This window comes from Nothobranchius furzeri, chromosome 12 (genome assembly GCF_043380555.1).
Source record: "Nothobranchius furzeri strain GRZ-AD chromosome 12, NfurGRZ-RIMD1, whole genome shotgun sequence".
Taxonomy (NCBI): domain Eukaryota; kingdom Metazoa; phylum Chordata; class Actinopteri; order Cyprinodontiformes; family Nothobranchiidae; genus Nothobranchius; species Nothobranchius furzeri.
Genome location: NC_091752.1, coordinates 65,072,351 through 65,100,349, shown reverse-complemented (window position 1 = coordinate 65,100,349; position 27,999 = coordinate 65,072,351). Strand labels below are relative to the sequence as shown.

At 43.9% G+C, this 27,999-nt stretch overlaps 2 protein-coding genes across 2 annotated transcripts; both read right to left on the bottom strand.

Annotated features, from left to right (window-relative positions):
• Positions 1-18: 18 nt before the first annotated feature.
• Positions 19-9,823, bottom strand: mpst (mercaptopyruvate sulfurtransferase). Its single transcript, XM_015945416.3, has 2 exons — positions 9,223-9,823; positions 19-954 (listed from the first exon to the last, which is right to left on the bottom strand). The coding sequence occupies exons 1-2, from the start codon at positions 9,809-9,811 to the stop codon at positions 656-658; spliced, it is 888 nt and encodes a 295-aa protein (XP_015800902.3). The 5' UTR covers positions 9,812-9,823; the 3' UTR covers positions 19-655.
• A 5,752-nt stretch (positions 9,824-15,575) lies between these two features.
• Positions 15,576-19,349, bottom strand: LOC107376360 (3-mercaptopyruvate sulfurtransferase). Its single transcript, XM_015945417.3, has 2 exons — positions 18,516-19,349; positions 15,576-16,177 (listed from the first exon to the last, which is right to left on the bottom strand). The coding sequence occupies exons 1-2, from the start codon at positions 19,198-19,200 to the stop codon at positions 15,879-15,881; spliced, it is 984 nt and encodes a 327-aa protein (XP_015800903.3). The 5' UTR covers positions 19,201-19,349; the 3' UTR covers positions 15,576-15,878.
• Between the last annotated feature and the right edge of the window lie 8,650 nt (positions 19,350-27,999).

The following is a 27,999-nucleotide window of genomic DNA, read 5'->3' as shown; positions in this document are numbered from 1 at the left end:
ACAAAAAGCAGAAAGGGCTCAACATCTTCAGACTTCATTTTATTTCAAATGTTATATTTATAAGATTATTTAGCTTTTTGTTTGTCTTTCTACATCAGTCCAACAATCAACATAATATATGAGTCACAATCTATAAAAATAAACTTTAGTACATCCTGACAAGATTTTCTGAACATTTGTTGTTTTTTTTTATGCCTTTTATGACACTTGTAGCATCCTTTCTAACTTAAAATGTTTTGGATCACATAACTGTCAGGAAAAGGTTGAAGATGAAGCATTGCACATTGAAATTAGTCAACATTTAGGGCAATATTTAGAGTACTTTTTGACTCAACCAGCTTACCGTAGCTCAACAGCTTCCACTGTAGATGCAAATAAATGCAAAACACTGGAATAAATTAGCTTAGAGCTCCATTTCCTCTGGATCTGCCCACATTGCTCTGTCGTTTATAATCTAAACATGTTTAAGGCACATCATTTAATACATGCTACATCTGTAACATTAATAAGGAGACAAGTCCTATCACCATATTTGTCTAAATTAAAATGAAATACTTCTGACAGCAGAGAAATCCTGCTCTGATGTGACCTATGCATGTACAACAGAATACTTTAGAGCTATATTTTTATTTTAGCCTATAAAGACCTCATCCATTCACTCCTTCTTCTTCTCTCCCTCTGTGATAATGTCTTCTGGAGAAGATCTTCGAAACCATTCCACCCAGGAACCATCGTACAGAGGAACCCCTGGGTGTCCGAGTCGATGAGCCGCCAGAATAACGTGACACGCCGTGACTCCAGAACCACAGGAAGTCCAAAGGGGGCGCTCCAGATCCACCCCGGCATCCTGAAAAAGTTTAGCCAGGGCCTCAGTTCCCAGATGCTTCCCAGAGGGATCCAGGAAGGTTGTGTATGGCATGTTGATGGCTCCGGAGAAATGCCCGGGCAGAATATCTGAGAGAGACAACCAGAGAAATGGGAATTAATGAGATCCCTTCAGCTTGACGGCTTCAGTCGCAGTTTTGGTTGGACGTTATCTCTGACCCATTAGTGATTACTGAAAGAGCCTACCGGACTTGATGTGTTTGGCGTATTTGGTAAAGTTAAGGCAGCAAATCTGTCGGTTACAGCTGACCGACGCCCTTGAAGACGTAGCACATTTTATTTAGCGGTGTTTTGCTAACAGCTACAACAGAAAAGGAGCAGATCAGCTGATTAAACTTCTCTGATGCTTCAGAGTCACACACACATGTAGCGTATTTCTACATACTAGAATCAACACTGTTTGCTATCAGTTGCTAGATTCGGAGAATGATGAAGCACATTAGCATAAGAGCTTACATCATGTATAAATATCCAAGATACTTATATAATTGATAGAAGTTCATACACAAACCTGCTTGGTGTATATTTAATCCAAAGATTAATGTGTAATTTAAGATAATTAAATTTAATAGCAAAAGTTTATTTTTTTGAATCAGAAGTTAGGAATTTTTGCTTTTTCAATAACCAGAAATGCACACCATTCTGTGTTTCATTTAAAGAAGAGAGTCAAGTTTTTAAAGTTAAGAATTTATTACTAACAATTTTAAACTTGACGGTTTGACACGACAATTTAAATGACAATTAAAAATGGCAATTCATGGATGACAACTAGGGCTGTCACGGTAACCGCAAAAATTAAATATCGCAATATGAAGAAGCCCACCGCGCTGCATCATGGGCCACCGCCATTACTGAACTTGGTTCAACTCAATGATGCATGTTGAGAAGGATGGCTGCACTGGTATCAAAACGAAACGTTACTTCGCTCCTTTGGGTGCACTTTGGTTTTCAGTACGTCAGCTGCTGCGCAGCCAGAGTCCTTGGCCGAGACAGATCTGCCACCAGCGGCAAATAAATAATAATAAACGCTCGGAGACCTGCTGAAGTCCCGGACAAGCACTGCTTCTGCAACCGTCCCGAAGAGAGTTTGAGCCGAGCTGGAGCTCACTCGCTACCTGCAGGAGGAATGCATCCACCCTAAAGAAACCCCCCTGACATGGTGGAGCAACAACCGGGAGAGATTCCCTTTGCTCGCCAGTCGCACGTAAGTACGTGTGTGTTAGTGCAACGAGCGCACCATCCCAGAGGGTTTTCAGTGTTGCTGGAAATGTTGCCACCCCTCTCAGATCCTCTCTCAAACCATATATGGTTAACATGCTGGTTTTCCTTGTGGGTAACAAGGACGTGACCGAGCTATAAATCACCGTCATTCATGTGTGAAAGTGAAATGATAGTGCCCCGCGCCCGGTACATGTCATTTTTTATGCTTGATTTTAAACAACTAAACAAAACGGGAACTTGTTTCTTATTTGTTAGATGCTGCAGCCAAATTTGCATTTAAAAGTTTAACCTTCTCCTGAATTCTGTTGTTTTTAAGTTCAGTCGGACTCCGACTGTCGGAGAAACAAACGTTACTGTGATCTGTGTTGTTACTGCCCTTTGATCTGCATTCAGTAAAGTGTTATAAAAGAAGGCACGGCAATTTTAACCTTTTTTAAATGTGTAAACATTATGTTTAGATAGTACTGCAATAAAAAAAGTGCTGCAATAATATCGCACACCGCAATATTAAGCCACCCTGAATCACCGCAGGGGGAATTCCTCAACCGTGACAGCCCTAATGACAACTTTGATATTAAAATTTGTTTTAAAGGTGTTGCGAGTCCCACATACCAAAGACAGTGGCAAGTACGGGGTCAGAAGGTGAGCCACACTGGACTGGCTTGTGCGAGCAAAATCAACCAGTCGACAGGAGTTGGGCTGCAGGTCAAAAAAACTGTGGTCAGAAACAAGGGTCACACAAGGGTCACAGGGACAAGAGGACAGAACTGGGCGAAGGGTCAGGAGACTGACCCCACCTCTTTGCCCCACCCCTGGCTTGGAAAGATGGGATTGGAGGAGAACAGAATGAAGACAAGCCCATCAGATCCAGAAGCCCTCTCGGGAACACTGGAGAGAAACTGAAGAATGCTGCAAAAGATGATGCAATGACCTGTGTTAAGAAGGAAAATGACACCAAATGTTTTGTGTTGAGCTACAAAGTGTGTATCTGGTAAATGACCCCTTGACCTTAAGCTGGTCCAGGAAGGGTATATAAGAACAGCTCTGAACAGCAGAGAGAGATTGAGAGATTCGACAGCAGCTGGGGCAGAGGACAAGAAGAGACAGAGCAGATTTGGAGGGGTCATCCCCCGTCCTGCTGGATGGGGGATGACAGGCAGTTTTTTGGAGAGAAGCAGAGCTAGACAAGCTTGGTTCTTGGGGAGATTCTGAGAAGACAAGAGCTGGTGTAAACTGACTCTTATTTAATCATTTTGAACTAATTCCTCCGTGGGGGATAGTAGTTGTTTTTCACTTTACCCATTTTTGTATTTTGATTTTGTAATAAACCTTTTTTGAAAAAGAAACATAATCCTGATTCTTTCAGGTTTTCTCTAAAGCTTCACGTTTGGGGCCCTGGCCATAATGGCACAGAGGTAAGCATGTCGAGGATCGGTCTCTGAATTATCAGGACCTACTTTACAGTTTATAACAGAATAATATAAAGAAACCTTAAGATAAGGGAAGTTTTAACTTCTCCCTCCTTGCGAGTAACGAGTTGTCTTAAGGGCGATAAAAGCAAAATATTCGAGGTTATTTTGGCTCTGATTGCAGGTTGAAAAAGTCTCTAATCAGCTGGAAGGTTGGATTAATAAATAAATTGATAAACTTATGATAGCCTGATCAACTAGCATAAATCATTTTATAGTTGCCAACCTCCCACACAAGCTGTTAGAGGCGCAATTAATTCCGGGTAGCCCAAACAATTGCTGAGAGGCTTGGCTTGCCTCCAGACTTCTCTCTAGTATCTTAACCAAAAGGTAACGAGTTTAAAAGAAGTGTAGCACTCTGGGGCTGGCTATTCGTGCAAGTCATTTCACCTTTAAAATAAAAGACAAGATTCTAATTAGATAGTCCAAACCCGGATCTAGTACGATTATACTCGTCGATACACCCCCGAACCCTGATGGATGCACCGTCTCATAAGTTCTAACGGAACTGGGTTTTAAAGGAACCGGTAAATGGGACGGGCACGCGACATGGCGCGCCAAACGTGGGGCTACGGAGTGAAGGTCTAAATATTAGATACCGGGCTATCCGACGTAGAACTGTCTTTTAGGCTGATAAAAGCTTGCGCGCTAAGGACCTATTAAGCTTATAACCTTGGAGTGAAAACCGCACCAGTTTCTCGAAAAAGAAAGAAATCTGGGAGAACGGACGATCAACTTAAAAAGGTATAAAGAAAATACGGCATTCCGACGCAAGAAAAGCCAAGGATAAAAGCTAGGCAAAAAATAAAAATAAATAAAGAATAAGAAAAACTTTTAACCAGCCATGGCAGATAGATCTTTCAATATCCTGTAACCGGAGCTTTCAGAATGAGGCTGGAAAAGCTAGTATGGAGCTGCGGCGGGGCGCTGTCCGGGTGCTGAGGCACAAGTGAGATGCGATTAAACGTCATGGCTGGATCAAAATCTAGTGAAGGACTGATATGTAAGAATCTGTGTGACTTGGGCCTCGTTTCTGGTAACACGGGGAGGTATTTGTCACGAACTGTAAAGTAATCATGTTTCCTAGCTTCATAGAATCTCATGTCGGGCATCGTCACGCGCAATGGAGGCTAGAAGCCGGGAACATGTTTAATGTGTGAACCTCTGTGCTTAAGGGCTCCGTGAGGGGAGAAACCGTGCCGCCTGTAAAGGACGGACTTATAACTGGGAGCATTGGAACTCTGCTCCAATTAAACTTTGTTTTTAGAGGATCTGCTTGAAACAAGCACCTAGCTTCCGCTCTCGGCAGCCTGCAGATATGAGAAGCCACAGCTGAACAGAGAAAAAGCACTCAGTCAGCTGAGCAACAACAGACAAGCAGGATGTGGTGACATCACCCCTCCCCCTACTAGTTCTGTTGAGAAGGGAGAGTCCTGAACTAACAGCTCCGTATGATTCTGACCTGACAGACAGCTACACTAATAATGCGTAAGCATTTTTAACCTCGCTACATATGGTGTTGTAGGCAGGATCCATGTAGTGCTGTCAAGTAGGTCCATGGATGTGAAGTTTGTGGCACCCTGCGCGGGAGTACGAGGACGCGCTGGTGGAAAGAGGGGGGAAGGTGTGACAGTGTGAGCGTTCTGTCACAATGTCTTGATTGATGATGCGCCCTGGCCAGTTAGCTAAGGGGATGTCCCTTTGGCTGAGTGGTTAGAGCGTATGAATCCCACCCCGGGGGTCTCGGGATCGAATCCCGCCCGGGCCCTCATTAATCCACCTTGCCACACTTTATAGTTTTTAGCGTAAGCTTCCCACCTGCAGCTGCAAGCAGAGTTAGCTTGTTGCTGTTCAGGTGTGTGAGGAGAATATTTGAAGCTCTGCAGTAAAAGATGTCTTCAGTCTGGAGGGAGAGAGTCTCTGCTTGAAGGTGGAGACTGAGATGTTCCAACCAGCAGCTCAGCTGACCAGATGGCAGTAGAAACTGGTGGAGAAGCAGGAACCCAGTTCTGAACCCTCATGAACAAACATCTGGTTCTTCAGAGACTGAAGTGAGTGATGATGATGATGATGATGATGGTGTGTATCTGGACTCTGAGCTAGTCAGACTCTGGGTCTGAGACTGGAGATGAAGATGATCCAGAGGAGGAGGCAGCCCCACCCCAAAGAAGGCTGTTGCAGTCCCCTGGCTAGATTTTTCTCGCATGGGGGATGTTGCGAGTCCCACATGCCAAAGACAGTGGCAAGTACGGGGTCAGAAGGTGAGCCACACTGGACTGGCTTGTGCGAGCAAAATCAACCAGTCGACAGGAGTTGGGCTGCAGGTCAAAAAAACTGTGGTCAGAAACAAGGGTCACACAAGGGTCACAGGGACAAGAGGACAGAACTGGGCGAAGGGTCAGGAGACTGACCCCACCTCTTTGCCCCACCCCTGGCTTGGAAAGATGGGATTGGAGGAGAACAGAATGAAGACAAGCCCATCAGATCCAGAAGCCCTCTCGGGAACATTGGAGAGAAACTGAAGAATGCTGCAAAAGATGATGCAATGACCTGTGTTAAGAAGGAAAATGACACCAAATGTTTTGTGTTGAGCTACAAAGTGTGTATCTGGTAAATGACCCCTTGACCTTAAGCTGGTCCAGGAAGGGTATATAAGAACAGCTCTGAACAGCAGAGAGGGATTGAGAGATTCGACAGCAGCTGGGGCAGAGGACAAGAAGAGACAGAGCAGATTTGGAGGGGTCATCCCCCGTCCTGCTGGATGGGGGATGACAGGCAGTTTTTTGGAGAGAAGCAGAGCTAGACAAGCTTGGTTCTTGGGGAGATTCTGAGAAGACAAGAGCTGGTGTAAACTGACTCTTATTTAATCATTTTGAACTAATTCCTCCGTGGGGGATATTAGTTGTTTTTCACTTTACCCATTTTTGTATTTTGATTTTGTAATAAACCTTTTTTGAAAAAGAAACATAATCCTGATTCTTTCAGGTTTTCTCTAAAGCTTCACGTTTGGGGCCCTGGCCATAATGGCACAGAGGTAAGCATGTCGAGGATCGGTCTCTGAATTATCAGGACTTACTTTACAGTTTATAACAGAATAATATAAAGAAACCTTAAGATAAGGGAAGTTTTAACTTCTCCCTCCTTGCGAGTAACGAGTTGTCTTAAGGGCGATAAAAGCAAAATATTCGAGGTTATTTTGGCTCTGATTGCAGGTTGAAAAAGTCTCTAATCAGCTGGAAGGTTGGATTAATAAATAAATTGATAAACTTATGATAGCCTGATCAACTAGCATAAATCATTTTATAGTTGCCAACCTCCCACACAAGCTGTTAGAGGCGCAATTAATTCCGGGTAGCCCAAACAATTGCTGAGAGGCTTGGCTTGCCTCCAGACTTCTCTCTAGTATCTTAACCAAAAGGTAACGAGTTTAAAAGAAGTGTAGCACTCTGGGGCTGGCTATTCGTGCAAGTCATTTCACCTTTAAAATAAAAGACAAGATTCTAATTAGATAGTCCAAACCCGGATCTAGTACGATTATACTCGTCGATACACCCCCGAACCCTGATGGATGCACCGTCTCATAAGTTCTAACGGAACTGGGTTTTAAAGGAACCGGTAAATGGGACGGGCACGCGACAAAGGCAAACCTGTGACTGAATGAAAGCTAAATTGAAAATGAGAGCTTGGATGCGTGAATGAATTCTTAGAAGGTTTCTGTCAGAGAGAGGAACTCGTTCTGGGTGAAATGATGGTTTTGCAGCTAACTCGGTTGTCATTTAGAGAAACAACATCAAACACAATCTGTGTGCTACCTCACCCAGCAAGAAAACCGTCTGTGTGGATCTGGAGGTCAAGGAGGATGTTGTCAACCTCAGGGTACTCGGTCCGGTAGAGAAGACGCGAGTGAAACCGATCCTCTGGTCCAGAGATGTCGCAGGGTACACAGTGTCGAGCGTTTGGCTTAACTATGAAGGAGTTTTGCATCTTATTTAACTCAAAATCAATAACTCTGAAGGAGTTTTGCGTCAGCTGGTTATCGTGCGTTTATTCAAAGCTATTCTATTGGCGTGACAGAACAGCAGGTGGAGGTTCAGGGTGACCGTTCCCTTATCCTCCGGATGCTGCTGGAAAGTTAGTTTTAACAAACCCCTCAGAACACGCCCACTCTCAGACATGTGATGGCAGTTTACCTTTACTCTGGATAAGCTCTGTGTTGGATGGATAAAGTGGAAGTTGACCTTCTGGTTTACTGAACACACATAACCAATTATCAACCATAATCATAATTATACCCAAAGCATAATAATTCATTTCAGTAATTAAAATACATTTACTGAACCAAGAGATTACTTATGATGATTATAATAACAGTAATAAAGTCAAAGAGTTTATTAAAATTATTATTTAAATTATTATTGTGAAATTTGAAGTGTCCTTCTTCTGGGACAGAACAGCAGCAGATAAAGATGATATTCAGCAGACATCATGGCTCCTCGCTTGTTTAATCTGTGGAGCAAAGTTACAGTCGACCCAGCTGACCCAGCTGGGAAAATGTGACCTTTGTCACACATCAGAGGACCTTCGTGACGCTACACACATAAGGCCCGCTTCTTATGGCAGGATAATAATGCCGATTTCTGACTTGATTCTCCCCTTCCAACAATAGTGAGGGCACCCTCGATTAGCATGGCTCTAAGGATAATCTGATCAGATCTTCCTGCTGTGTGTGGTGCAATAAGTTTGCTCTGGTTGGTTCAAAAAGAAGCTGGGACGGCTCTGATCATAAATTGGGGAACTTCAACGTGTTGAATTGTTTTGGTGTGATATCCCAGCATGAGTGGTGTGACCCGAGGATAAACAAGCGTTACTATAACACACCAAGTTATTTATAAAGCACAGTTTAAGATTAGCATGGCGGAGAACCAAAGTGCTGCACATAAGAGAGTTAAAGGCTCAAACACAGCAACAGATGTAGCAAAAAACTGATTAGTTCAAACGCGTAAAAGTATAAAAACAACAAGTAAACGCACAACGCCAGGAAATTAAGGAGAAGAATCAATTAAAACTCCCTAAAATGACACAAATAAAATCAAAAGGGCTAAAAAAACATCAGAAGATGCAACTAAAAGAGCCACTGATTAATAATTAAACTAAATGAGAAAAGGAAAACAGCCCTAAGACGTGCAGTGAAGTGAGACACGGCCTACAAGAGTCGTGGAGGGAAGGCGATGCTGAAGTGCTGAAGGGGACGTGTGGCCATTCAGAAAGAGTTTATGTAAGGATTTCCCTGAATATTTGTGAGGAAATCAGGTCATTTGTGAAGGTATTGGGGTCCAGAGATAATAACGCCAGCTTCACCGTAACTGTTCCTGATTAGTGATGAATTTACAGTATTGCCTGTTGTTTGTGATGTCACTGTATCTGTGGTTGTCTTTTTTGGTTACATTTGTACTTCAACCAGGAAGCTAGGGTCTAACGTCTGCTCGGGTCATTCTGGGAGCTGGAAGCTGGGAATCACTGGTTTCAAGGGTCCCAACAGGCTGAAGCACAGGGTTTAAAAGGTCCCTGGTCTAAAGTTCAGCCCACAACACAACAAAATAGACTTTGGAGTTCTGCTCAGTGGTGTTTAACAGAGTTTAGTTCTCACCATCTCTGGGTTCTGGTTCAGTCCCCTGGAACCTGCCAGCAGACCTGGCGTCCACCACCTGGACCTTCTTGGTCCTGATGTTCTCCGCAACATCTTCGTAGCTCTTTACCCATGATGCGTTCAGGGTCGCTCGGAAGTCCCTCCTCTGTGGTTTGCTGTACTCGGAGGTCACCGGGTGTCCGTCAGCCAGCCACAGCTTCATGCCTCCGTCCAGCACCGAGACCGAACTGTGCCCGAACACCCGGAACATCCACCACACCCGGGGCGCGCTGTACGAGCCCGAGTCGCTAGTGTCGTACACAACTACGTGCGTGTCGTTCCCGATGCCGAGATCTCCGACATACTGAGAGAAGAAGTTAGATGAAGGCAGCATGTGGTCATACTGGGAGCTCTGGTCGCTGCAGGCGTCTACGTCAAAGAACGAGGCTCCCGGTATGTGTTGGTGAGCGAATTCCTCCCTGGTGTTCCGCTGGGCTTTGGGTAGGTACCAGGAGCAGTCCAGGACAGCCAGCTTCGGACCGACCTGGTTAGCTCTGATCGCGTTTGCTAGCCACTGACCAGAGATCACTGCACGAACCTGAGCTGCCATGACAGTTCTGTTCAGGAGGTACGGAGTGTGGTTAGGGTCAAAAGCAGGAAAAAGCGTTCTATGTTTTCTCTTCAAATAAAAAACATGTTTCACAAATAACGTATTTGTACGTGTTTGAAAATAGTAAACGTGGATGTCATCATTGTAAAAGAGAACGAGTAGAAAAAAAATCGAACTTATTTATTACATTTTTGAATAATTTGCTCATTTTCTCATTATTTAGTAACTGATTGCACATCCATGGCCTCTGATTTCTACCGGGCCCTGCACATATTGAGAATGTTGTAGTGGCAATAAATGGGTTTGTTTTCAACTTAGTGAGATATAATTAAACCTTTAAATTCAGCTGAACATTTATTGATAAATATGCATTAATTTAATCAACCTTTATGATACTTGACAGTTGACAAAGTATAAATGCAGAAATAGAAGCTTTCCAGCACCATTTCTAGAACAAGTTTTATCCTATTATCTCATCCAAATACATTTTTAAGTTCCAACACGACAAAGCAACAGCTTACACCAACAACGTTGGCAGTAAGTTCAATGTAGACTGAAAACATTAAATAAACAAGAGAGAAAATGGTGCAGATTCGAATCAATGCACAGATTAAGATAACTTTTAAAGCACCTTCCACTAAAGGACTCATATGGGCCATTCCCATCTGTACCGGGTCGGCCCGGGCCGGGTAGCCCCAGCCGGCCCCAGCCTGGCCCGGTTGATTCCACACATCCTTGTCTTAAGCCCATGTGGGCTGATTCTACCCACCAATCAGAGGCTTGCTCTAATGGAAGGTGTGAATTTGCTGTCAGCAGTGGGTGTGTTGGCCCTGGTCGGCCTGAAGCAGACCCGCTCGAGAAGAGGGCTGAAAATGAGCCTTGGTTGGCCCGGAAAAATACCAGGCCACCCAGATATGTAAACAATCTACGCTACCCGGCCCGGGCCGACCCGGTACAGATGGGAATGGCCCATTAGTTAGGCCCGAGCAGCAAAAGCGCTGCAAAGGCCTATTCTGCTCTGTTTATTTTTCTTCCATCAAGTAAACTGGCTTTTTGGAGGCCTTAACATACCCGAAAACTCGGGAATTTTTGCACACATGTCAGGCGTGGTGTAAAATTTTGTATAGACCCTTTTACTGTTTGTAAACAATATGACGTCAGCGAGAATGTGCGCGCAGTTTGGCAACAGAGAAGGGCGTTGTGTCAGGCTTTATCAAGCTACGCTGCGGGGTTATCATCGGCAAATCTTGAATGTTATATTATTAAACTCACTTTAACGAATGGCAACAGTTTCCCGGATCCCTGTGGCATTACGGAATGGGTGGAAGATGTGGGTGCGTGGCCAGATATCACCCAGAGGCCCGATATATATACGTTTTTAGTGGAGAGGCCCAATAAGTACAAGCTGGAGAGGCCCAGTAAGTACACACGTGAGAAGCTACGGACATACAAATCATTAGATGCATACAACTATGTTGTCTGTGGCCACGTACAGAAAGTAAAATATCACGACATAGACTCTGAGTTTTGCGTCTTGAAGGCAGAAGTCCTTCCTAGCCAAAGGCAAGGACACAAGACTGCTATGTACGAGGCTTGGGTCATAGTAAACAAACCAGAGAACTACGTCTTCACAGCCAACTGTACCTGCATGGCAGGGTGAGTATAGCATAGGTTTCTTTTTTTAGCGTGCTCAGAGTACAATGGTGTTAATTTTAGAGGAATACAGTTTATACTAATATGCAGTGGGAAAATACAGATGAATTAGAATGAAATGTTAATTTGAAGCATGAAATAAAGCGTATAAATTTGTTTAATTCTGTCATTTTGATGTTCCAGACTTGGGTCATGCTGCAGCCACGCAGCAGCAATTTTATTCAAAGTTGAGCTTTGTGTTAGGATGGGAAAAACAGAAAAGGCTGCAGTTACATCTCAGGCATGTGCATGGAAAGACCTGAGCAGGAAAAATGTAGAACTTCGGAATTCTGTAAAGTCTCAGTCCACTGCTTGAAGAGAAGCGATTCTGGCATCCATACACACAACAACCTGACATTTTTATGTGCTCAGAACTTCAAAACAAAGGGTTTAAAACATTGTTTTAGTATCGAGTGTGAATGAGGAAGCCTTCACTCTCGTTGCCAGGCTGCGCGCGCAACTTTTGATGACGTAAGTAGTAAAAGGGTCTATTCTAAAGGTCCCAAAAATTTTGCAATAAAACTAGCTCCACAGCGCCCCCTACAATATGAAAAATACCCCCCTCCATAAACCTTAGTTTGTCGTACAGTTATGAAATTTTGTACACTTTTAGTACTCAACAGTCCGCACAGAAAAGCCTCTTGCAACCATGGTCAACATCAGGGGCGGATTTAGGACTGAAGAAGATTCCGGGCTTAACACACGCACGTGTGTGTGCGCGCGCACATACACACGCACTAGTCTTTTCATAAAACATTCGGGGCTTGAGCCCAAGTAGCCGGGCCTAACGCCGCCCCTGGTCAACATCAAACAGGAAGTCAGCCATTTTGGTTTGAAGTGGTGATTTTGACCCCGTTTTGCCGTTTTTATGGTCTGCTTCTGATTGATTTACTCGATCATTTTTCGCACGATCGTCTCGAAATAGCGTCCACTAGAATCATTAAAACTGTCAGCCCCAAGCCGTGCTTTAATTGAGAACTACGAAATGTGGTACATTAACGTAGTGCCTTGGGACCTACAAAAAGTCTCTTGAAGCCAAGGTCAATGTCGCACAGGAAGTCGGCCATTTTGGTCCAAGTACTCGATTTAGTGGTTTTCGCACACGTCTTTTGGAAAGTGATGCCCCATCGCCCTTTTCACCAATAAACTTCATACTTCTGCTATATACTCTTAAGACATAGGGGAACAAAATAAAACCATTGGATTTTTCAAAAGTTGAAAGTTGTGGGCGTGGCTAAGCCTCAAACTTTGACCTTTCGCCATTACATTATTTGACGTAATAACTCCTATGTGCATGATCAGATCCATATCATACGTTTTCTGTGCTATCACAGACCACATCTCAAGACAATGACAATGTGAACAGCTGACATCACCTAAACCCCGCCCCCTGACAACAGGAAGTCTATTGTTTTATGGTGAAATGCCCATATTTGTCCCCTCTAATTTAGTCAACATGACACTAAGGTCATGCACTGTATTCATGATGTTGTAATGACCATTCAGATCTGATAGCTTTTCAGAAAGGGAGGGGCTTTGATGCCATGGCGAATTCTGGCGTGATGCCGTGACCTCACGTTTGACTGTAACTCCCGCAAACAGCGTCCGATCTGCACAAGACTGAACATGGCAATCATCAATCATGCCCTTTAGCCAATGAGGCACAAACAGTTGATGAATGTTGTATAATATCACCACAGAGCCCCCTACATACCTTTAAAACTGTAATAACTCGTACAGACGAGGTCACAACTGCACCAAACTTGCTACGTGTCATCACACAAAGGCACCCAACACAATCCTGTGGTCATTGGTTGATATCGCTTTACCTCCACCCCCTGACAGATATTAGGCCCTGAATAACACATGCATGATGCAATTCACACCAAACTGCACACAAATAACTGAAATCAACCTACAAACTGCTCCATGGGATATTTTCCTAAATTTGGGACAGTGCCCCCTAGATACAATAAAACCTTTGTAACTTCTGCAAAAAAGCTCCAAACTATATCAAACATGGTGGGAGTCATCACACAACTGCAATCAACACATGTAGGTGCTCACTCGTTCAAATCACTTTAACTCCGCCCACGTACAGCCTTTTGGCTCTAGATGACCCATGCAACGTTTGATTGATGCCAAATTAACAGAAAACCATCTTTGATGACCAAAGATGACCTCTATGGGATTTAGTTGTAAATGGTCACAGCACCCCCTAGATAGGTTCAAAGTTTATTAACTTCTAAAGACAAGGTCAGAATGGCATTATACTTTGCTTGTGTCATCACATGACTACACCAAACACATTGATGTGGTTGTTGGTTCAAACCCTTGTAGCTCCACCCCCTTTCGGCTCTCTGGCTCTAGATAACACACACAACGTCTGATGTCCGTTTGATGCCCAAATAACAGAAAACCATCTTTGTCAACCAAAGCTGACCTCAATGGGGTTTTTCTGTAGTTGGTCACAGCGCCCCCTAGATAACTTTAACCTTCAATAACTTCAAAAAACATGGTCAGAATAGCATTAAACTTGGTCTGTGTCATCACACCACCAGTGTGGTAAAGATAAGAGTATCCCCTTGTAGCGGAGGCAAATGTGTATTATTTATTTGATATTCTGTATAAATATACAATATTACCTTGCTTGATCTTTATTGTAAACATCAGATTATAGAGCTTAATCAGAAGATTCAAGGATTTTTGCTTTATTAAGTAATTATACACACTTCATCTTGATTCAGAAATGAGTCAGGTTTATAATTGTAAGAATTTATTTTAGAAACAATTAAAACACGACAAGTGAACTAAGCATGTACGTGAATGGATAGAGCTAAAGGTGATGTAGGAACCTATATGTAAATGCAGTGTTGGTCAGAACTTCCGAATCTCGGAAAGCGGCGTCTCCGGATGAAAAAGAATTTGGTTTGCTCTAAACTAGGATGTTATCTTCAGACGCACATTCAGACGCAATCTCTCTGTGTTCTACCTCGCCCTTTTGATGACCCTCGTCATGGATCCGGAGGTCAGAGAGGTCGGATGACCTGGGGGCACCCAGGTCCGGTAGATTGATCGCAAGCACCGACTTCTCCAGTCCAAAATATGTCACCAGGCAGCACAGGTTGGAATCAGCTTGCATCTCAGGAATAACTCTTAAGGAGATGAACAATATCAGCTTTGTTCTGCAGGAACTGTATGCTGTCTCAGCTTTGTAGGTGCAAAAAGGTTTTGACAACGTGTCAAAATCTTTGATTGTTAGAGATATGCTAAAGATGGCCGGTCTGAAGCTTTCTCTAGAACTGGCAAATCACTCAAAGTGATTTAGTTTTAAAGAATTTATGTTATGATTTTCACTGCCAATCAGAGGCTGACAGGAAAGAAGATGTTACCAAAACAACTCAGAAACACGCCTTCTTTAATATGGAAGTCCTGACTGGTAAAGGAAACAAGCCATGTGTTGTAATCTAACGTAACCGCACTTGTTATTGTGGATGTGCAGGTGTGAGGACCTTGTCGTCAAAACATGGTGAACACATTGCAGGCTCTATTAGACAAACATAACATCCATTCAGTGAGCACAGATTAATGAAGCATTTCATTATACTATAATCATCATAAGTAATAATAAACAAATGTTTATTTAATGATTATCTAGATTATAAGTCATAGAAGGAATTTATAATCATTCTTGAATTTAGCAACTGATTCGAGCTGGATCTTCTTTCTTCTGGAGGCAGACAGATGAGACCTTGGGAGGGAAAGTTATTATCTTTCAGACTAGTAGAGTCCAAATCCCAGCTGGTGTGCCGCAGACAAATTTAAAGGGAACACAAGCAATGTTGTGTCTCCTTTCTGACCAGATGTTGAATAGATGGTAAAAGGTCAGGCTGTACCTAAACTGACCATTGCTGGACGCTACACCCTAGTGGTTAGATGTGTAGTTCAATGGTGGGTTCAGAGAAGATGCTGAGTCAGGGTGAGGCGCAGACGAGGAGATCGTTCGCGGTTTCTGGTGTCTGGGTGGTCGATGTTTATGTCCAGCAGACGTGCCCGGGTGCACCAGACTGCCGGCCAGGCCGGAGCGGCGTGGAGCTGCGAGGGCCGAACGACGCTGCTAGCAGCTTTAATTTCATTTATTTTTCACATGTGAATCAATAGCAATGTAAATATATTTAAGTTTTGACAAAAAATAATTATTTGACCATGGAATAAACATATTTAGCAAACTTTTGTGTTTTTTTTTTATATTTTAAAATAAGAGTCAGCATTATTAAGAAGCAAACCAATAAGTGGCATTGCTGTTATCTCGCCCCTTTTCTTATAAAGCCCATACACAACACCCATGTTCTTGCTTGCTACACAGTGTTTCCTTTCACGCCTTCTTCTTCTCGACCTCGGTGATAATATCTTCTGGAGGTGATCTTTTAAACCACTCACACCAGGAACCATCATACAGAGGAACCCCCGGGTGCCCGAGCCGGTCAGCTGCCAGAATAACGTGACACGCCGTGACTCCAGAACCACAAGAAGCCCAAAGGGGGCGCTCTAGGTCCACCCCGGCATCCTTAAAAAGTTTAGCCAGGGCTTCAGTTCCAAGATGCTTCCCAGAGGGATCCAGGAAGGTAGGGTACGGCATGTTGATGGCGCCAGAAAAATGTCCGGGCAGAATATCTGAGAAGGACAGACAGAGGAGGGAGTTATTGCTAGGTTGCCCAGTGATACCGTTAGCTTATCAGTCCTGTTGAACGTACACCATTTCCTTGAACGGAGGCTGTTCAGGTAGATAATAATTTTTATAACATTTACCAAGAAAACAATATCCCCTACTTTTCAAAACATATTACCTGCAAGCGTTTTTTCCAAATTTATGGATATTTGTTAGCCTGGCAAACCATCCCAAATATATAGTCTGACCACTGAAACCATGCAGTCATGGCGCGGATCTACGGTTGTCTTTCAGAGTGTCTCACACACTTTGGGACAGCACAAGGACCAACATGACATACAACGAATGTCAGTCAACAAGGCAGCCCATCATACACTATAGGGAGCCTAAGTCACGCCCATCTACTTTTGTACCACGGGTCCCCGGAAATACGAAAAAATGAATGCAAGTCAACAGGGCTAAAAATGCTATTTTTTCATTCCGCATGTTTTCTGACATGGATTTCACATTTGATGTCCGTGAATTTTAAAGAAGTATTTTGATACCAAAAACACGCTTATTTTCAAACGGGGGGAACGATATTTTAGGTTTTCTGCGAAAATAAGTCAAGGACTACAAATGCGCTTCATGAAAGTGACGTCTTCGAACCAGACACGGAGAAAACTGAGGGAAAAGGGATGTAAGTTTGGCAAACTTCCCACAGGAGGAAAGAACCACCATAAATCTGGTCATGTGGTAAGTAGCAGCTACGCTAGGGGAGGGGACATTATGTGGTGACGTGCCGACGTAGTCAGGCTAATTACGAACTTTTACAAGCTTAAAAAACCTCAAAGTACATGCCTGGCGTGGTCGAAACACCCATCACTACTTTTCATTTAAATTGCAGTACAACATATGTGATTCAGGGTGTAAGGCAAAGCGGATTAGAAAGTAGCGTTTTTAGCCTCGTTGACTTGCATTCATTTTTTCATTCTTCCGAGGACCCGTGAGCTGGCCGGAAAGGGAGGAGACTTAGGCTCCCTAGAGATTTTACGCCCTTTGTTGTCCATGACTTCAAATGGGTTTTACTTTTTTGGACTCTGGCAGTTTGTCGTAAAGTTGAAGTGGTAGCAGCTGGCTGTTTCTCATCTCTATTATTATTGAGCTGAGAACCTCTCACACTGGTGGTGTTCTGCTGCAAAATGCATTAGCACATAATGAGTGGAGGACCCAGGGAAGTGTAGCGGTTCAGTGAGACCAACAACCGGATGGTCCAATCGTTGGTTTCAGTCCGAATGAGTCCGAGAGAACCACGTCATTCGTTTTTTTCTTTATTTTTACTCTCCACATTACATTTATAGCTATAGAACATTGTTAAAACGCTTGAAAAAGTGTTTTAAGCTAGCTTGTTTTCCAGCTTTAGCATTGTAGCTTTAATCCCCAAATAGTAAATCTAAATAGTAATTCTTTAGGCATGAGCACAGTATGTTGTCACCTTTAATAACTGGCCTGAAACTTCACACATCAGTTGTTTCAGGTAGAGACTAAAGCACAAATGCTTTGCTGAGTCGCTGCACATCGGCGCTGTTCAGGTCTCTCCTGTAGCCTGAGATCACTTTCATCTTCTGTTTCCAAGCGTTAACTTCTCCAGGGAATCAAACTCACAACTCCCACCTGGCATGTCGGTGTGCACACTAGGGCTTGCCAATGTGTTGCATCGTCACTTGTTTTTGAAGCTAAATGTTTTGCATGAAGTTCTTACTATTATGGACAGGATGACATCACACAGCAGCCCCATGTCTAAACAGTGATCGGAACTTCCTACTGCAGAGATAATGGTCTGCAGCAGAACCAGTTGGGTGTGTGGAACCTGAAACTGGTCCGGCTGGTTCAGCATAAAACACAAATATAAGAATAAAAAAATAATCATTTAATGAACCACATTGACGCATAAATTCCTTCTATGCAGGCATGTTGCCCATCACATAGCTACAAGTGTCATTTAATAAGGACAAATGCTGATACGTAGCATGACTCAGCACTTTCACACTCCTCACATAAACACACAGTGTTTTCTTGTGATTTATATTTTGTGTTTAAACTGTAAACTTGGGTTTTTGCTTATAAGACCTTAATAAAATAATGCATTTTATTATTTCTTGTGTTGCATATTATAATTCTATGAATGTTATTTTTTGTTGTTTGGATGACCTTAATAAACAAAGTGTATATTTAATTCCATGCTGTAGTAAAAAAAGAACTACAGCATGGAATTAGAGATACGACACAGCAAGAAAACCCCTAAGATGTTCAAAGTGTATATTTATGTCTGCTCAGTGGTGTTTAACAGAGTTTAGTTCTCACCATCTCTGGGTTCTGGAGCAGTCCCCTGGAACCTGCCAGCAGACCTGGCGTCCACCACCTGGACCTTCTTGGTCCTGATGTTCTCCACAACATCTTCGTAGCTCTTTACCCATGATGCGTTCAGGGTCGCTCGGAAGTCCCTCCTCTGTGGTTTGCTGTACTCGGAGGTCACCGGGTGTCCGTCAGCCAGCCACAGCTTCATGCCTCCGTCCAGCACCGAGACCGAACTGTGCCCGAACACCCGGAACATCCACCACACCCGGGGCGCGCTGAACGAGCCGATGCTGCTGGTGTCGTACACAACTACGTGCGTGTCGTTCCCGATGCCGAGATCTCCGACATACTGAGAGAAGAAGTTAGATGAAGGCAGCATGTGGTCATACTGGGAGCTCTGGTCGCTGCAAGCGTCTACGTCAAAGAACGAGGCTCCCGGTATGTGTTGGTGAGCGAATTCATCCCTGGTGTTCCGCTGGGCTTTGGGTAGGTACCAGGAGCAGTCAAGGACAGCCAGCTTCGGACCGACCTGGTTGCTCTGGATGGCCTCAGCCAGCCACTGCCCGGAGACCACCACGGGAGTCGGAGCAGCCATGATCAGGATTAGATACAGGAGGAAATGTGTACTGGGATCAGCACAAACATCCATCTGAACCACTAACACGCCCTGACCTTTTGTTATGAAGTTCATTACCCGCCTGACAGGCTCCACTGGGACCAAAACAAGGAGTAACAATGACTTTGCAGATATTTAAAGTAGATATTAACATTTACAACAGACTCTAATGCACTTTAATCCAGTTAAACCAACATTACACCCAAAGGTGAAATTTTGTCTGTTGACATTATTCCCAGAATGAAATAAGTGTGAATAAAACTATTTTTAACCAGCCCAGTCATTCTCTTGACCCAGCAGTAGTCCTTTAGCTTTAGCTTAGCATAAAACACAGTAGGTGAATGGGACCAACTAGCGTTGTGAGAAAAAAGGTCCTTAAAATCACTCAGTAGATTCTAATTCTGCTTGGTGACCTAAATGATCGTACTGACTGCAAGTGAAAATATAAAGTAACACGAAGGAATTACAGGCGACATTTTAAACTTGGGACTACTTTATGACAAAGCACAGCTGTAACTTTCTGTCAAAAGGACATGGGTTGGCATTGCAGCCCTAAACACTCGTACATTTTCTCAAATTACAAACATAACTAACTCAAAATACTGTAGATACTCTCTGTGCAGCTCGCACCTTTGTGTTTACAAAAATAGGTGTCCTTGCACTTTTAAGTAGAAGCATACAGCTGTGCTTTGTCATAAAGTAATCCATCCATCCATTTTCGACTTCTTATCCGGGGTTGGGTCACAGAGGGCAGTAAGCAGGGAGGCCCAGACTTCCCTCTCCCCAGCCACTCGAACCACCTCCTCCGGGGAAATCCTACGGCGTTCCCAGGCCAGCTGAGAGAGATAGTCCCTCCAGAGCGGTATAAAGTAATCCCAAAGTCTAAAATGCTGCCTGTAATTCTTTGTATAAAGTAATCCCAAAGTCTAAAATGCTGCCTGTAATTCTTTGTATAAAGTAATCCCAAAGTCTAAAATGCTGCCTGTAATTCTTTGTATAAAGTAATCCCAAAGTCTAAAATGCTGCCTGTAATTCTTTGTATAAAGTAATCCCAAAGTCTAAAATGCTGCCTGTAATTCTTTGTGCTGTTATTTATTTTCACATGCAGTCAGTATGATTATTTAGGTCACCAAGCAGAATTGGTATCACTACTGAGTGATTTTAAGGACATTTTTTCTCACAATGCTAGTTGGTCCCATTCACTTACTGTGTTTTATGCTATGCTAAGCTAAAGCTAAAGGAGTACTGCCGGGTCAAGGGAATGACTGGGCTGGTTAAAAATAGTTTTTTCCTCACTTATCTAATTCTGGGAATAATGTGAACAGAGAAAATTTCCCTTTTGGGTGGAATATCCCTTTAACTTTATGTTTACTCTGTATTTTACTCTCCACAGAAGCCACACCAGGTCTGGTGTTCTGCTGAGCTGTGATATCCTCCTGGAGGGGCCATCGGCTGACGCACTACTGCCAACCACTGAACATTCTCCTTCTCCTGGTGTTTTCTTTACCACAGAATGTGCTACTACTAGTTCATCTGTTTATTTTTCTTCTCTTAAACCCCCAGTCAGTCGAGGTGAATGGCTCAATGCGCTGCTTAGTTGGTTTAATTAGAATGTTTGCTTTGTAAAGGCCTTTGATTGATTCTTGTTGTGAGTTGTCGCTATATAAATAAATTTAATTTGTTTAAATTAACACGATTAATACATTTCTTAAACTTACTGCAACTGCCTCGGTGTGCTTCTCAAACCTGTAAGATGTGAATCTTTAGCTTTTTTCTTTACGAGAGTATAAGATTGAGTTCAAAACATCCCATAATACACACAGGAAAGGGTTTTAAGGAGCCCCAAAAGACAGAAGAATGTAAATAATGAATGTTTTGCGTGACAAAAGCATTTCACATGACATTTCTGAGGCTAAACAGCATCTCAAAGCAGCAAAAAAGTACAACAAACAAGATAAAAACTATATTTAACTCATTATATGAGACCATTAGGAAAGCCAAAACAACTAACAATAAACTAAAATAGCATCAGATTGTAAACTCATTAAATCAGAATTACTCGCCAATTAGATTTCTGTCTAACACGAATTCCTTAAAGTAAATCCCTCTTTTCTGCCTCTTGCACTTCCGTGCTCGATCAGATTGCCCCTCTAAGATCCCGACGTTCCCGCTGTCGCTCTGACCCTTGCCTCAACCGTCATACCCGTACTGCCAGATGGGAATGTAGGAGATGTGAGCGGCGGTGGAAAAAGGTTAAATCTCCGGCTTCCTCCCAGCTTCTCCGTGAGGCCTGAAGGAATTACCAACGCGTCGCTCGGAAGGCCCGTTTAGACTATTTTGCTGCTATTGTTACCGAATATTCGGGTAACCAGCGAGTCCTCTACTCCACTGTTAATGCAGTTTTGTCACCCAACGTTCCTCTGCTTAATACGTCTGAGGAAAGGTTCACCCATTTTTTGCATTTTTTTATCTCTAAAGTTGCTACAATTAGGGCTCAGATTCTGCCTCCCTCCCACCCAGAAGCCCCTGTTTGTTCTCCGTTATATTCCTTTGAGCGTTCCCCCCCCCCCCCTCCCGTCTCTTCTTCCTCCCTATGGAAGACAGTGGCTGCTATGAAGCCCTCTGGCTCTCCTTGTGATTTTATGCCCCCTCGCTTCCTGAAGGAAGTCTTCCCAGTAATTGCTCAACTGATCCTGGAGATCCTTAATGCAAGCCTTAGGATGGGGATTGTTCCCCAGGAGTTTAAGCATGCTGTCCAGGCTGTTCTAAAAAAGTAAGGCTTGGACTCTTAACGATTTGACCAATTATCGCCCTATATCTAAGCTCTCTTTCCTCTCCAAATTGTTGGAGAAGATGGTTTTTATCCAGATTTTTAATTTTCTTAAATCCAGCAGTGTTTTACATATTTTTATGTCTAGTTTTCGTCCTCACAACAGCACTGAGACTGCTCTTATTCGTGTTTTAACGATATTTTGCTTGCCTCTGATTCTGGTTCTCAAGTGTTGTTGGTGCTTTTACACTTAATCTGCCACTTTTGACACTGTCGACCACGCAGGCCTATTACAGCGACTGGAGCAGTTAATTGGCATTTGTGGAACAGCTTTAGAGTGGTTCTGCTCCTATTTCAATGGCAGATGTTTTAATGTTGCCCTGGGGAACTGCGCCTCAGGAGTGGCACCCCTTTTTTGTGGGGTTCCCCAGGGGTCTGTTTTAGGTCCGCTTCTTTTTAATCTATATATTTTACTTTTGGCAGCCATTTTTAGAAAATTCTGGGTAAAGTTTCATCTCTACGCTGACGATTGTCAGCTTTATATGGCCCTAAAATCTGCTGACCCTGTGCAACCACCGACTGACTGCCTGAGTGACAGGTGTGACCTTTGACCCAGCTCTCACCCTGGATTCTCATGTCCGTTCTCATGTTCGCTCCTCCTTCTTCCATCTCAGGAACATTGCTAAGCTGAGTCCCATTCTGTCCCGCTCTGAACTTGAGACAGTTCTCCACACCTTCATCTCCTCACGCTTAGACTACTGTAACTCTCTTTTCACGTGTCTGAGCAGAGCCTCCCTGAACCGTCTACAGGTGGTTCAGAACACCTGTGCTCGGCTTCTGACCAAGTCCTCCAAACACACCCACATCACCCCGCTTCTCCTCCAGCTTCACTGGCTGCCAGTCAACTTCAGGGTTTATTTCAAGATCCTGGTGCTGGTCTATAGGGCCTTACATGGACAAGCACCATCTTACATTGGTGATCTTCTTAGTCCCTACACCCCCAGCAGGTCCCTGAGGTCCAGTGACAAAAGCCTACTGGTTGTGCAGCACCAGGCTGAAGACCAAAGGTGACAGATCATTTGCTGCTGTGGCCCCCAGACTCTGGAACTCTCTCCCCCTGAGCCTGAGATCAGTGGACTCAGTGGTCTCCTTTAAAAAGCAGCTGAAGACTCACTTGTTCAAGCTGGCTTTTGTATAACCTTCTTCACCTCTCTCTCTTTATTCTGCTCTCCCCACCTATTCCACCTTCCTCAGGATCCACTGATTTCCCTCGTTCCTATTCACTCTCTCTTTCTTAACATTTTTTAATCACAATTGTCTATTTTTTTTGCTAATTTTAAATATATTTGTAAACATTTTCTAAATGCTTTTCTATATTTTTACATTTTTTGTTTTTGTGAAGCCCCTCGTCATTTTTATCGTGAGAGGCGCCATAGAAATGATATTTTCTTCTGAGTGAAGTCAGGTCCTGGCTCTCGGCTAATTTTCTCCATCTTACCAGCTCCAAACTGGAGGCTATTTTCTTTGCCCCCTGCTCCCCCTCGGCTGTGGAGCCATCTCTGCCCCCTTCTTTGTCAGTTTTGGTGAAGCCGACAATTACAAATTTGGGGGTCACTCTGGATGCTTTTTTAAAAATGGATGCACAGATAAATCAGGTAGTCAAGTCGTGTTTCTTTCATCTTCGCCGGCTGGCCAAACTAAAATCTGTCCTGAACAAAAAAGATCTTCAGTCAGTCGTTCATGCTTTTGTAACGTCACGTCTGGACTATGCCAATTCTCTTTTACAGTATATCGTATTCCCTCATCTTCAGTGGTACGCCTCCAACTGGTACAGAATGCTGCCGCAAGGTTTCTTACGGGCCATTCCCATTTGTACCGGGTCGGCCCGGGCCGGGTAGCGTAGGTTGTTTACATATCTGGGTGGCCTGGTATTTTTCCGGGCCAACCAAGGCTCATTCTCAGCCCTCTTCTCGAGGGGGTCTGCTTCAGGCCGACCAGGGCCAACACACCCACTGCTGACAGCAAATTCACACCTTCCATTAGAGCAAGCCTCTGATTGGTGTGTAGAATCAGCCCACATGGGCTTAAGACAAGGATGTGTGGAATCAACCGGGCCAGGCTGGGGCCGGCTGGGGCTACCCGGCCCGAGCCGACCCGGTACAGATGGGAATGGCCCATTACAGGCATAGACCGACGGCAGCATATCACCCCTGTTTTGGCAAATTTACACTGGCTTCCATTTCGGTTTCGGATTAAGTTCTAAATTCTCCTGTTGGTTTACAAATCTATTCATGAAATGGCACCCTCCTATTTGGCACATCTTTTGAGTCCCTATGTTCTGGCGCGAACCCTGAGGTCCTCTGACCAGCACCTTCTGCTTGTCCCTCCCGCCCGCTACATGGCCCGTGGCAAACGGGCTTTTTCAGTTTGTGCGCCTAAACTTTGGAACCAATTCCCCCTGACGGTCCGACTTGCCCCCTCCCTTCCCGCTTTTAAAGTACATTTGAAGACATATTTCTATTCCCTGGCCTTCCTGGGTGAAACTGTTTAACCCTTGTGCTTTCCTGTTTATTTTGTTGTTTTTTTTAATAGTTTTTATTTGTTTGATCTATTTTGGTGATGTATTGTCTTGTACAGCACTTTGGTTGGCATTGTCGCTGTTTAAATGTGCTTTATAAATAAAGGTTGATGATGATATCAAATACAGGTCATTTTCTACTAGCCAAGACGTCCTCTGCTGTTTCCTGGATGCTAAACCAACAACAGCCTTACCCGTCGTGAGTCCATGAAAGTTAAGTGACAGGGTGACGTAGATCTGTCAGAATTTTCGAATCCTAGACTTTCCCTGTTTATTTTCCATCAGAAGATGATGCTAGAGATAGGTGTAGGAGACTATTTCCATTCATGTTGAGCCTGCATGTAAAACTCAAGCTGACTGATTATAATCAGAAATAATTATTAAAAACGTTTTTTTCAGTGAACCACACTTTTAGGATTCATCAGAAATATGATAGTAAGTCATTTATTTAAGAAGAGGACGGTTTCAGGTGCAGCTCATCACAGCAGGCTCCACTACTGCTGGCTTTTGTCCAAACTCACCATGTGACACGCTGTTACAACAGAGCCACGAGTTCTAGAAACACGCTTAATCAGGTCCACTTGTGACACGAATAACAGTTTTAGCTCTTCAAAGTATCGTGTTGTCATCAGTTCAAGAGTTCTGGGAATAGCCTCGTGTATTCAGGGCATTGGTGGCCCTCTGACCTGGTGGTGACTTACAGAGTTTCATACCGACGACTTTCTGGATTTCATAATTCATCGTCCTTTTCTTCACTTACCTTGTTTTAATTTTATAATCTGATGTTTTGCTCACATAAGTTACCAGACAGGAGAGTTGAATGTGTGTTTTACAGCCACAGCTGGTAAAATTAGGCTGCAGGGTGGTGCAGTTTGCCTTCTTACATAAAGAAGGTTCCAGGTTCGACTACAGCCTGTGTGGGTTTCCTCACACAGACCAAAAACATCCGTTTTAGGTTAAAAGCTGAGTAAAGTTGTTTCTGTGTGTCGCTGTGATGAACTGGAGACCTGCCCTGGGTGTCCCGTGACCTCTCGCTGGAGTAACAGCCATATTTACTTTTTCATCAGCTGGAGAGCGGAGACACGCACATCTAACGATAGACATTTTCCTAGACTTCTCCATTTTTTGGTGGCGGTGAGGTGACAATAGTGCATTAACCACAGATTCATTTTTTTTTCAATAAAAAATGAGTTTACTTATACCATAAACATGGGACATTACAGCCATTCAAATAAGCAGACAGCTCTCTGTGACCCCACTGATGAACCCTAGTGAGGAAAATAGATGTTCAATAATTGGGCTTTTGCCTATGCTTCAAAACACACATCAGTGTGGTGTAGAGGTCATTGGGTTAAACTTACCCTACCCTTCAGCCTGTGTTAGCCTAACCCTAACCCATGAGCTTGGGTTAGCGTTACCCTAGCTGTAACCCTTCAGCCTGTGTTAGCCTAACTATAACCCATGAGCTTGGGTTAGCGTTACCCTAGCTGTAACCCTTCAGCCTGTGTTAGCCTAACTATAACCCATGAGCTTGGGTCAGCGTTACCCTAGCTGCAACCCTTCAGCCTGTGTTAGCCTGACTATAACCCATGAGCTTGGGTTAGTGTTACCCTAGCTGTAACCATTCAGCCTGTGTTAGAACCCTAACCCATGAGCTTGGGTTTCAGCCTGTGTTAGCCTAACTATAACCCATGAGCTTGGGTTAGCGTTACGCTAGCTGTAACCATTCAGCCTGTGTTAGCCTGACTATAACCCATGAGCTTGGGTTAGCGTTACCCTAGCTGTAACCCTTCAGCCTGTGTTAGCCTAACTATAACCCATGAGCTTGGGTTAGCGTTACCCTAGCTGTAACCCTTTAGCCTGTGTTAGCCTGACTATAACCCATGAGCTTGGGTTAGCGTTACGCTAGCTGTAACCATTCAGCCTGTGTTAGCCTGACTATAACCCATGAGCTTGGGTTAGCGTTACCCTAGCTGTAACCCTTCAGCCTGTGTTAGCCTAACTATAACCCATGAGCTTGGGTTAGCATTACCCTAGCTGTAACCCTTTAGCCTGTGTTAGCCTGACTATAACCCATGAGCTTGGGTTAGCGTTACCCTAGCTGTAACCATTCAGCCTGTGTTAGCCTAACTATAACCCATGAGCTTGGGTTAGCGTTACCCTAGCTGTAACCATTCAGCCTGTGTTAGGGTTAGGGTTAGATGGTAGATGGTTCATTGACTGTTAACACAGTGTACGAACACCAGCAGATGACACAGGGCCCTAAGTCGTCACTGACTGTGGAAGCTTCATTCTGGACTTCAGGCATTGTGGATTCTGAGCCTCCACTCTTCCTCCAGACTCTGGGACCCCGATCTCCAACTGACCTGCAGATTTTACTTTCATCTGAAAAGGAGACTTTGAACCACTAAGCAACAGTCTGGGTTGTTCTCTTCTCAGCCCAGTTAAGGTGCTTCTGATGTCTCTGGTCCAGGAGTTGTTCCACATGAAGGATAAGACATTTGTAGCTCGTGTAGAATTCATCTCTGTGCTCAGACTCTTGATGCTCCGACTCGGCCTCAGTCCACTCCCGGTGAATCTCCCCCAGAATCCTTAACTGAATTTAGCTCAACAGTCCTCCCAAGGTGCAACATTCTCTCCTTCCACTCAACTTTTTATGACTCTGCATGGACGCAGCACTCTTTAGAATGGACCTCTTGTGGCTTCCCCTCCTTGAGGACGGTGTCTATGAATGTCTTCTGGACATGTGTCCAGTCAACGGTCCGCCCCCGAACTGACCCACACCACGACCCTTTTGAGGCTCGGGGAACCTTTACTTTTCCTGGCATGTAGAAAAAATGTTTTAAAGTGTTTGCTAAAGATAAGAGGAAACACATTTTTATGATCAGCATCATGTTGCAGGTTTTAAGTTAAGGACCCAGAAGGTCTTAGATGATAGTGGTGGTGACTGCCTAAGAACCAGGAATCAGGGAAAGCTGGTTAACTTTTCTCCAAATGGGTTCAAATCCCAGTAAGAACTGGTTGCAAACAGGAATTAGAGTCAAAGTGAGAGAGGAACTGAGAGCTAACCTTCCTGTAAACGCGAGTTTCTGTCTGCAGGCAGCTCTTTCTTCACTTCTCCTCTTCTTGCCCACACGTTTATGTTTGTGCCTGAAAACGAAGATTAAAAGGGAAATGTCAGCCACAGATACAGTTGGTTTCACATTCACCCAGCTTGTTTTAGAGGTTTTTCTGCTCCAACACACCTGAATTATTGGAGGATCAACAGACTTCTGCAGGATGTGAGGAGGTCACATTCTATTCAATTAGCTGCGTTGGAGCAGGGAAACCTCCACAACATGCAGGACAGTGACTGTTGAGGAGCTCATTTTGACACCTCTGGTTTAGAAAACCTTCACTGGGAAGTATTTGGCGCTCACCAAGCAGAGGTTTCCTGCATCCCAGAGATGTTGTTTCACTCTCTCATCTTCAAAAGCCAACTCTCATGAAGATCTAACCAGATGCAAACTGGTCCTGGTGATGCTCT

Coding starts and splice junctions, on each gene's coding strand:
- LOC107376360 (XM_015945417.3), bottom strand. CDS start 19,200: ATGAACTTCATAACAAAAGGTCAGGGCGTGTTAGTGGTTCAGATGGAT. Junction 16,178..18,515: donor TGCTCCAGAACCCAGAGATG/GTGAGAACTAAA, acceptor TGTCCTTCTCAG/ATATTCTGCCCGGACATTTT.
- mpst (XM_015945416.3), bottom strand. CDS start 9,811: ATGGCAGCTCAGGTTCGTGCAGTGATCTCTGGTCAGTGGCTAGCAAAC. Junction 955..9,222: donor TGAACCAGAACCCAGAGATG/GTGAGAACTAAA, acceptor TGTCTCTCTCAG/ATATTCTGCCCGGGCATTTC.